This window comes from Phaethon aethereus (assembly GCF_964289735.1).
Source record: "Phaethon aethereus genome assembly, chromosome: 5".
Lineage (NCBI taxonomy): Eukaryota > Metazoa > Chordata > Aves > Phaethontiformes > Phaethontidae > Phaethon > Phaethon aethereus.
This window is the reverse complement of record NC_138579.1, coordinates 49,727,917-49,739,556: the sequence shown is the minus strand read 5'-3', so window position 1 is coordinate 49,739,556 and position 11,640 is coordinate 49,727,917. Positions and strand designations below refer to the sequence as shown.

General features: G+C 37.7%; 1 protein-coding gene across 1 annotated transcript; it reads right to left on the bottom strand.

Annotated features, from left to right (window-relative positions):
- Positions 1 to 580: 580 nt before the first annotated feature.
- Positions 581 to 11,378, bottom strand: TRAF6 (TNF receptor associated factor 6; the record flags this gene model as incomplete). Its single annotated transcript, XM_082000848.1, has 6 exons — positions 581 to 1,462; positions 2,312 to 2,389; positions 3,743 to 3,814; positions 4,715 to 4,873; positions 5,468 to 5,618; positions 11,083 to 11,378. The coding sequence occupies 6 exons, from the start codon at positions 11,376 to 11,378 to the stop codon at positions 581 to 583; spliced, it is 1,638 nt and encodes a 545-aa protein (XP_081856974.1).
- Between the last annotated feature and the right edge of the window lie 262 nt (positions 11,379 to 11,640).

Below are 11,640 nucleotides of genomic sequence, written 5' to 3'. Positions count from 1 at the left end.
CTGAAGATAACCCTGCAGGAGGGAAGGGTCAAAGCATACCTCAACTCTAGGTGATGTGACTTCAGATTTCAAGAGAAGCATAGCTAATTCAAAGTTCTAAGTAAGTCAACATAGAAACTGTCTCCACTTTCTCAAGCTCTATGAAAAACAAACAAAAAACCGCTCATCTTTATTAATTTAACTACTTCCCTGCTACAGTATCTATTCCAAGGCACTGAGGCAAAAAGATTTATGGTCTTTTCTGAGGAGACTTAAGTTTTACCAAACTGAGATGTACAGGTACTTCAACAGGATTTTCCTGTAAGCATTTAAGTTTTGATTAACAATACTTCATTTAGTTACCTTGCTACAGAAGTAGCTTATTACTCTAACAGAGAACAATACCAAATACTTGAACACATGACCTCATACAGAAAAAAAAGTATACCAGCAACAACAAAGTTCTATTCAGGTGAAGATCAACTCTGTTGGTAACTATGATATTTTACAAATACAGTCTATAGAGATGACGAAGCACGCTTGTAATCTGTGGTGGAAGAACTTAACTAGTGGCTCCATTCCTCTGGTTAAGACTTATTGGCTACATAGCTCCATCAGTACTGCGAGCTTGAAATCCTTCTCTGCGGAGACTGTTTAAATCTAGACGTGTTAGAACTTCACAGCGCACCAGAAGGGTATCATCCTTTATGAAGGTTCTTTGTTTCAAGGTTTGCAGGTGCATGAAAGTCACATAACCAAAACCTTTTGGATTGCGGTGAATTGTTGGTCTCTGGAAGGCTAGTAGCTCTGGCTTGGCTTCCATTACTTCTTCATGATTCTGCCTTTCAGGGCCTTCTGATTGATCCAAAATAGAAAGTCGTATAGTGCCTTGGAAAGGCCAAGGCAGATGGCTGTCATATTCTCCTTGCATAGTGTGGACAAATAGAGAGATAAAATTAGCACAACGCTGAGCATTTGGTAATTGGATATGCAGGCGCAAACACAGCTTGTACCCAGGCTTTCCAGTATAGAAGCCAGGACTATGCATCACAACAGGTCTCTCTTCTTCCTGGGCTTTCTGAAGTCCACTGAAGTTCTCAATCTTCCAGATATAAATACCATTACATTGCTGTGCCTCCATTTCAGTAATCTTTCCCTCCAAATTTCGGATAGTACGTTTGAGTTCTGCCATATGAGTGTTCTGAGTCTCCATTTTAGCAATGAGTTCTCTGATTTGGTGATCTTGTCTTACCAGACGACCTTCCAACTGCTGAATAGTTTCTTTGAAGTTTTCAACTTCTGGATTACAATCATATGTGGCATGTGACACGTGCGAGAAGAGGGCAGGCTCAAAGGGTAGGCCATTGATGAAAGGTACAGGATTTGCAGCAGTAACACTGATATTTTGAAAACTCTGAGCCATCATTCTCATGTGAACCTGAGTGAACTCCTGCATATGTCGTGCCAATTCATTCCTTTGCATCTAGAATTTAAGAGATGTGGCATTAGGAGTATATCAAACGTTATCTGCAATCACATCTTAAATGTGTCTCTGAAGAAAATCAAACATCGCATTGCTTCTGTTATGTGAGAAAAACGGAATGTGAATCAAGGACAGGTGATGTGGCAAAATATCACTTTACCAATGGAGGGCTCCAAATTTAAGATCACTGTTATGACAAATGAAAAAAGGAGTTCAAATGCCAGTGGGCAAATATTGTTCAAATCAAAATAGTGACATGGTGAAAATGAGTTAGTGATAAACATACATTTTGTATTTTTTTTCTGTGTTTTAAATTAGCATTGTATTCCCTTCACTAATTTGCTAAAATGCTGCACAGTATCAAGTACAAAGGTGTATGAAAACTGAAGTGGAAATGAAGAAGGGGAAAAGATCCATTTTTACAAAGAGGTATGAAACAACTAGAAATAAAAGTACCCAGACTAAATAACTTTAAAATTTAATAAATTTAAAGCACTGTAAGGTTTTCTTGACTGAACTCTAAGAGCCATAACTGTATTTTGTCACAACTTTGGAAGAAATGCTAGAAGCTACTTTATTGACATGAAAGCTGAGAAAAGACTTACGGATTAATAAAAGCAAGTTTATCAAGCAAATCATTCACAGAATTTTTTAAATCTGAAAAGAACTTTTGAAAGGCACTGTATCAACATGTAGTGTTTTATAATTAAGATACCTCGAAATTAAAAAACCGACATATCACTGAGGATTTGGGCTCGCGAATGAGACAAGAATAGGAACAAACATTTTAAGAAAAACAGAAACAAAATGCAGAAACTATGCAATTCATGATTCTGATAAAAGGCTTACCTTTTCAGGACACCCAAAGGCACTATAAAAACATGGCACTGGGGCAGTAGGACAATCATTGTCATAATGGTTAGGCATCTGAAACAAATCAGATTTGAAATTAATTTTTCCATCAAGAGTATTCTTTTAAAAGATCCTAAAAGAATAGGGCTGGATGGACTCTGAATAGGTACCTGAAGTCAGATCGGTTTATTGCTATATAATTTCTCAAAAGAAAAATGGAAGTTTTGAACAAAAACGTTAGTTGATGATGAAAATTTGCCATCTTCCTTGTATGTACTTCAACAATTCATTGCCTTTGTTCTTACTTTAGGCAACAGAAATCTTTCTGGTTTTGCTAGAACAAATACTATTTCTTTCTAGCTTATCCTCAAGCTAGATCACAGTCTATTCCCTTCTGAAGCACTACTTGCATTAACTTGTGTATCTCATTACCCTCTTCCTCAAAAAGCTCACATTACTTCAAATTTTCTTATAGTCCATGTTTTCCAGACCCAATTATCTCACTGCTCTGGATCCTCCCTATCCATCCCCACCTCAAAAGCTGGACAGCTTCAGCAGAGGCCTTACAAGACCTAAACAGGGCAAAGAATTCTGGGTTTCACAGGCAAAACACCTGTTTATATAATCCAGTACATTTGAGTTGTTAAAATATCATGATGAAGTAGAACACAAGCTTAATATAGGTCAGCCATTAATTCTAAACCATTACTTAGTTTAGCATTCTTTGTTCCCCATTTTTGCAATTCATTATTATATCTAATGATAGATTTTTGCCTTTGTTATTACTGAACTCAGTCCTGTTTTTCAGAGTATTTCTCCAATTTGACAGTATCATTCTTTATTTTAACCCAGGTCATTAACATAGTTTCCATCCCATTCAAACAGGGATAGGCTGCAAATTTTTATCATTTTCCTGTCAATGAAGTTATTACTGAATAGAAGAAATAATAATAGCTATTACAATAGTAATGGACAAGCGGAATTCCAGCCAGCATCTACCATTTGATAGTGAATTATTTATATCGTCTTTCAAACAGTGGCTTTCTAATTACAAATAGTCTCCCTCTCTGCCCAAATCAAAGCCTTGTCTTCTGATGTCAGCCATAACCACTGGCAGCTGCTCATTCTTCAACCTCCATTCAAGATCAAAACCATGCAGCACGGCCCCTGACAAGAAGCAGTAGAGCTAAACAATGTGATTTGCAGTTCAAAAATCCTACAGAGGTTTACCAGACTGCACTTGCAAGCTGGAGCAGCATTTAAGAGAGTATTACACCTGCACTGGATGCAACATTTTCAGAGAGAGACACGGAGAGATTTAGTAACTAGTAAACAAACAATTTCTTCAAGTTTAATTTCATATTAAAGAAGCAATGTAAATACAAAACATCTGACCCAGATTAAACACAGAGAAAGGCAGTCTCTTACCTGCTCTCTGATGAGCACTGTGTTGCAATATTCACAAAATACATTGGCGAGTGGACAGGTTTGGTCATGAAGCTTAGTTATCAGAGAAAAAGAGATGAAAGAGAGAATAAAGTTACATCATTTAAAAGAATGCTAAGCATCTCTGATGAGATGTAAAATTTTTATTTACATTTCAAATTTTGCATTTAGCTGTATGCAACTGTGAAACAAAGACAATCCCCTTACCCTGAACAGTAGGTTTTCTGTAATTACTGTTTTTTCCTGGACTCAGAGATTCACAAGAGATTCATAAAGTTGCAGATATTTTATTTCCTAAAGGTCCTATGCTCCAAAGAGTCTGAATTTATCCAAAAGTTTCTGAAATTCATGTTCAGTTGTAGTGGAACTATATTAAAGTTGTTTTTGTATTTTTGGACCAGATGAAGTATTTTTGTTTGCCAATTCACAGTTTGATATCATAAAATTAATAGCCCTTGAGATATAACACAACTACATACAAAGAAATGCAAGCTCAAAAAGGAAAGGAGTATCCTCGGTATCACCCAAGTAAAAACTGCAGAGTCAGGAGAAGAAATCACAAGTGATCTTGGTCTTGTGTGTTATCAGATATCCCCAAAAGATGCGTCTCCTGACACGTCCTTTCTGACAGATATAAAAACTGTAAATGGGGGATATTGCTTTGTGTCTTACTTTGGTAGTAGATGCCAGCCTCTCTGATGGCAAGGCCAAAAATGAATGGTTTGTAAGAAGTCTTTTCACACCACAGGGTTTCCAAAAAGTTCATAATTAAGCACAATTCTCTCCATGGCTTTCACCTGTTCTAGACTAATATGCTGATTTCATAGCTTCTCACCTGTGCAGCACAAAGAGCTCTTCTAGACCAAAACCTTCTTTTTTCCCTTAAACTGCTCTTGTATTTACAAGCAAACACATGTGAATCAAGGTTTTAAAACTGAGACTCCTGCTAAGTACCTCTTTATCTTCATAGGCCATAGATGTGGCACAGTTTGGACAACAGACTTGACGCCTTGGACACTCCTGTGTCATATGCTCTTTCAGATGGTTCTTCTGGAAGGCTCCTTGGCACTGTGGGCATTCCACAGTGGAAAAATCACACTGCAACTGGTGGTCCTGAACAAGGACAAAAGAAGGATTTGATACTACAAACAGGTACTATTGTCTCATCTGTTTTCAGGATAAAGAACAGTACAAGAGGAACAAATTGCACTCATGCCTTCACGCAAGCAAATCCTTATACACTTATGCTGACTTTACCAATGGCCTCTCATTGTCCCATTACTAAGATCAGGACTTTATGTATTCAGAGCTTTAAGAATGCTCTCGGGTAAAAATTCAGCTTTATGTTCATTCTTTTTATTTTCCAAAACAATTATTTCAACTTATATATCTAGTTGCTTTGAGGGAATATTAAACTACTTTAGGGAACTTTTGTGAAGTACAGATACAGCTGATCAAAAGACAAATGAATGATCCTAAAGAGAAAACTGCATTAATACAATTTTCATGTACTACAAGTTCACTTGATAATCACCTAATTACAATTAAACACTCATCAAAAACCAAATACATGTAGCTCTAGTCTTAAATGTACAATGCACTGAATCAGCATAAATAGGTATCATGTATAACTATCTATGTTAATTCATTTTGAATTTTTACTTGTCCATGAAAACAAGGTTCCATATTTTCAAAACTAATTCTCACCTCTAAATGCCTTAGCTCCATCTTCATACTGCAGCCCTTGTTGGGACACTTAACCATTAATGAAAGGATTTCCCGCTTAGCAAAGTTGTCAGGAAAAAGTTGGTTTTCAAGCAGAATTTCATTGTCTACTGGACATTTGTGACCTGCATCTCTACAACGCAGAAAAGAAAGGAAATAGAGATTCCAAGTTTCCTTTGCCCTTCATTTAAAATATTTTTACACTAGCAAGTCATTAGTGGCCAAATTATAAGACATTAAGAAAGTCTTTGAAAACAATGGCATTTACGTGGCAATTACAAGAAAGTATGCAAGGTACATCAGAGAAATTGACAATACATAAGTTTCACTTGATGTGGCATGACTGGGATTGCAGTATTTTTCTAACTCAATAGATTTTATTTGGACAAATACCATGATAGATACTCTGGAAATAAACTTGAGGAGGATGTAAAGAAACTAAGAACTTAGGGCCCTGTTTCTGTAAGTACTTCACATAGCTCAAACATAAAAGAATATTTCACAGACTACTTCAAAACAATCCCTTAAAGATTCTTGGACCCTCTCCCCTTTCTTCCTCACTTTATAAACAGCCAATGTAATTATAGCTGAAAGAAAACGCAAAACATCTTTTTTTGGTTTTTTTCAGATTCTCTTAATCTATTTGGCGTTACTCTTCATATAGCTCATTTCCCTGGTTTTTTTGTACAACCATTTGATCAGCTGGTCATGCTTCAGTTTGTTTATTTATACAGCAAGGAAGGGTGAAAAAATTCTGGACACAAAATACTAACAACTATGAGAATGGCACTGAATCTGGAACTGGGTGTAGTATCTGAAGACATTTTAACAGCAAACGGACTGGACAGTCAGTGCTTAACTGGTGAAATTTTGGAGTCTGGTAGTGGCATACAAGTGCATGCAACTTGCATAAGACAGCTAACAGCCTGTTCCACTTCATGAGGTTCTGTCTACCTACATTTAAAGACAAGAATCATTAGAAATTGTGCAAAACAGGGATCACCCCCAACAAATTTTCCTTTAAAAAGTATCCAGTATCTGCTCATTTCTGAAAGCAGTAGGTCAACATATCTATTCACAGTTAAGTGGTACAGTTAGAGGCATGAGGGATCAAAACCTCTGAGCTGAAGTGCTAATGGAAACAGCAGTAAAACGGAAAAATACGTGGGGCGGAAAAATGTCAGAGAGCACTTGTGATGATCATTGTCACTGCTTGCAAGCGTGAAGGGAAGTAGCACCTAGCGGGCTGTGGAGACCAGCAGGGAATTTGTGTTTTTTGTTGGAAAAGGAAATAATTGCTCAGCAACTCCTTCATCAGCAATGCTGCTAGAGGAAGCAGGGGTAAAGTTGAGACTTCAGAAAGAGACAATGAACTTCCTTTCCTAGGTTTTGCTTGCAAGAGCTAGCTTGCCACAAGTCTGATAGTCATACTCCTAAACAAATGGAAAAAAGAAAATACCTAGTGTGCCGTTTTGTTTCATAGCTCCCTGAGCTACAATCAGCATGCTGATCTTTGTCACAACCCAGAAATGCTCCCTCACTTCGCAGGCAACCTACAGGAAATCAGTTTTCATAGGTATAACTTGGTTACAAATACCCTGCTTAGTGCAGTATCATGACAATTCAGTAGGCCTCCTAATAAGGCAGCAGCCTTATTTCTACACAGAAAAACTAATCACATATAGTAACAGCCAACAACAGATTAACTGTAAATGATTATCAGATGCCCAGTTGAAATAACTAGCAGCCAAAGGGTAAAATAAGAACGAATGGCAATTTTCCAATGATTATAGTAAGGAAAGAGCAGTAACTTATTGTAGTATATTAAACAGAATTCAGACACCATTTACAAGTATTGGAATTGTGTTTAAAAGGCTCCTTCGGTCCATCTACATTTCCCATCACAGAACTGAGTTTATGTACCTCAGTTCTACTTTACGTTACAGTGGAGGTTTTTCTATGCTGGAATTATTTATCACATTGGGCTGTGCCACTGACAACAGCACCTGTGAAACAATAATCATCTTCTACAAAGTACAAGGAATATTCCTATAATTTCCCTTGAAATTAAAATACAGGTATGAAAACTAAAGGCAGGATAATTTTGTTTGAAGAAAAAGCCTGCTCCATGATTTTAGCAACTGAACAGTTTAGCCTAGAAGGTAAAACAGTTGGCATACACTTTAACTGCAGACTTACTGCAGACTTGCTGGCTGTTTGATGAACTGCTAGCACCCAAAGCTTCCCTTGCTACCCCTTGTCAGCTCATAATTCTGCTTTTCCAATAAACAGAGGTTCTGATATTTGGTAAGCTCTACTACAAGCCCTAAGTCATCTTTGATCCAAGATACAGGAGAAGAAAGACTATAGTGAAATTTAATTAGCTACTGCATCTGAACTTAGTTCTTCCAAAATTTCTAATCAAGTACTTTGTAGACAGTAACTAGTGTACTAGTAAACTATTATTCATAGTAACTTAGGTAGCTTCTTCACTACCATGACTCATAGCACTTCAAAGCACTTCAGACAGCTTTAAAGATGCCAAGATTTTCCGGGAGGCAAACATTTACTCTGATCAAATCCATTTAGTCTAACCACGTCCCTCACATTGTAAGATCTAAGACCCAGTCTTTAAAGCTTTTTAAAAAATCTTTCTAGTTGCAGCCACTTCTTCAACATGGACAACTACAATTGTTTGTTCAAGTCACAAGAAGCAATTACTCAAAAACTGCTTGCCCATCCTTCATCATTTAAAATCCTTAATCTCTGTGTTCACTTGAGCTAGATGGTGGGGAAATGAGGAATAAACAGAAGCAATTTTTTCCTGACCAAATAATGGCTGTGATAATCACTTAATTAAAAAAAAGTACTTATAGAATGTAAAAATCACTTTCTGTTTTCATGGAGAATCTTCTGTAGAACTAAAATGACATCAATCAATATTGTAGTGTAGACATTACATAAGCCAAATCAATAGATTGATCCATGGATCCCAATTAAGCATGCACTTCAGCCCTTCAAAGGATTCAGAAGAGTCTGGAACTTTAAGCTGTCTGCTCTGCTTTTACAAGCATTCACTCAAACTGCACTCCAAAATCAGATTTCAGTGGGGAACGAGGGAAAACATTTACAATCAATGAAACATCTCACATATCACAGTGATGATCTATAGTCTCAAAGATGAAAAATGCTTTCCACCCATGCTTAGTATTCACTGAAACAGTCAACACTGTTTCAACATGGTATTTATAGAAATGAAGTAAAATAGGGAAAGAGTATAAAAGAAGCAAAAGCTTCTGGTCATTGAAACTGTTTGCAGACCTAAAACTCTGAGCAGAGCAAATGCTCTGTTAATTTAAAACGGAAGAGAAAACATTTCCCATGCCTGGGATTTAAGAAGGCGGCTTCTCTACCTGCTATGAGATGTTGCATTCTGAGCATGGGTTCACTGCAGTTCCTCACTCAGTCCTGTGGTAAATTCTGACCAATGACCATAACTGTGCAGGTCATCAGCAGAAGTATTAGAAAATAAGATCACCTTAGCTGTTAAGGATCTGAAAGACTGGAAATGAGACACCCATTTTTCTTGATTTTAAGTTTAGTCATTTCCCCTCTGGTTTTCAACCTAGAAATTCTGTTGTCTTTGAAATGACTGGTGAGTAGACATTTCTAAAGCTCAGTATATATTCAAGTACTGACTACCTTCAGGATTTATAGCTGTCTTACTCCCATGAGAAGGTTTAAAGACTCTTCTTTCTTCCAGAAGTACCCAAGTTAAAGAAGCGTATACAAACTGCTACTGCCAACAAATATAACAAGCTCAGAGAGCAAGCAAGGAATTTCAAAATTTAATGGCCTTTATTAGTACAAACATCTAATTCAATGCTTACAAGCATGCATGAAATTATGTACATTAACCTCTTGAAAGAATTTAGGTTGGAATGTGCAAAGCAAAGGCCAGCAAGTGAAGCCAACTGCTTGTGCCTAGGGAACCGGATTACAGTCAAAGGTGATGGGTTTGGTTTTTTTTTTGTCTTCTTCCATGCACCCAGCTGACGTGAATACCATTGAGTTGATGCAGTTGGGTAAGGCCTGGCATACTTCTCTTGCAGAAGTAGGAACATAGTGAACAAGGCAAGGGACTAAGGGAGCAGGGTGATCTCATGGTATGGTTAGCAGAGAACTGCCTCTCATCTTCCTCTGCAGAATCCACAGGCGAGTCACTTTTCATGTGGGAACACTGGTGATATTCTGCATTTTCTGGATAATGCATTTGTATCCTTTTCTCAGAAATAAGGATGAAACTAATATTAACAAGAACTGTGCTGCAAACACACAATAAATTTCTTCACTTTCTAGAGAGGAAAATAGCCTAGTCTTTTGCTATCGTAAGGAAGGAAGACAAAAAATTAAGTTTGTCTTCTCATACTGAGGTCCAGCATTTCCCTCCTTGATCTAAAAGGGATGTCACTGTATTTCTTCATAGCATCAGACACAGCAGCGACAGAAGCTACAGAGAAGTCCACAAAAACCACAAAATACTGTGTTTGGAGAACATCGTTGCTGGCATACTCATTTAGTGAACTACAAACGATGGACCATAGAGAAAAAGAAATACAATAGAACTGTGGATAAATGGTATGGAAAATGAATCACTGTCCATTTTGCATGCTAAAAATAAATGCCTGGAAAAACAATGTTGTATGGTAACACCAATGAGAGTTTGATGATCTTTACACAAAGGTTTGCCAACTAAGGTTGGAAATTAACCAATTCTATATGTGGGTCGCACAAATATTTAGATTCCTACCAAAGTACTGACATTTCAGCTAAGTGAGCAATTGATAAGAAAAAATCTGGCTTATGCTGGGGAATAAAAACCCTACAGCATAATATCTAGCCTTCTATCAATATCTTCCAATACTCACTGACGTGTGGGACACTGATGACTGTATCCCAGGTTTGAGGGAAGTATACTCTACCAGTGTGCTTTCTGCCCTTCCTTGCTCTTTCACTCCTTTTTATGAGCCCAGCCTGCTCTTGCCTTCACATCTCATTCCCACTCCCACATATGCCACCTAGTTTCCTCTCTCAACACTTTGTTCCACACTATCCCCTCATTACAGTCTCTCTTCCAGCTCAACAAGGAAGCAGGTGATTTCAAGTGAAGAACTGAAAGCATTAATTGCCATATCTGCACCAAGAAACCACGTTGTCTGTAGTTGCCTGTAGTCATCAAGAGAAACAATCATAGGGAAGAGACAGGTTTTGTAATCCTGGGCTGAAAATGGAATTTATTTGGAGGATTTGGCTGCTTCTTAAAAGATATTATTTAATGTTTATTCAGTCAAATTTTTAGATTCATAACCTGGGTAAATTTGCATAAATGGCAAAACAGCTAAAGCTCACGCAACCTCCAAACTCATGACATTTTGGCTATATATGGTGTTTATTAGAAAGCATCATTCCCAGAGTTCTATCAGGACTCACTGGTAATGCACCTTAAGCAGTTCTACTCAGTTTATGTTGCCCTTAAACTGCTCTGCTTTGGTAAGCTAATTTCTTTTTAAAAGCAACTTCCATAAACTTTCCTTTACCTTATTGATTTGACAATGCAGCCTTTGCAGAATCGGTGTCCACACGGTGTCTGCACTGCTTCCCGAAGAGCCATCAAACAGATTGGACATTCATATTTACTTTCCAAGGGCGGATCAAACTCCACATCATATCCTTGTGTTTCCTCTGTGAAAGAACTTGGAGGGTTTCCAGTCCCACTGCTGACGCTTACGCTGTCTTCTTTCACTCCAACACTGCAGGCACTGGCCATGGCTGCACAGCAGCCACTTTCCACGTCTCGGGCTCCACAACTGTTATCACTATATAGCAAGCTCATAGTAACGAATCAAGTGCTACACAGAAATGCTCTGCAAGATGACAAAAAGTTGTGTTAATTTAAAATATTCTAACACCCTCCTTTCCAGTCAAGAACAAATTTTATTTCTGACCAGAAACACTAGAACAGTGGTGTGGATTTGGTTCTACTCAAAATCACTGGCTTTGTTTTGTCCCTGTTTCTGTTACCTTTTTTACTTACCTTGTGATATACAGCAAAGAGCACTGCCTCCAGTCAGCCTAGTTCAAAAACACACACCCTT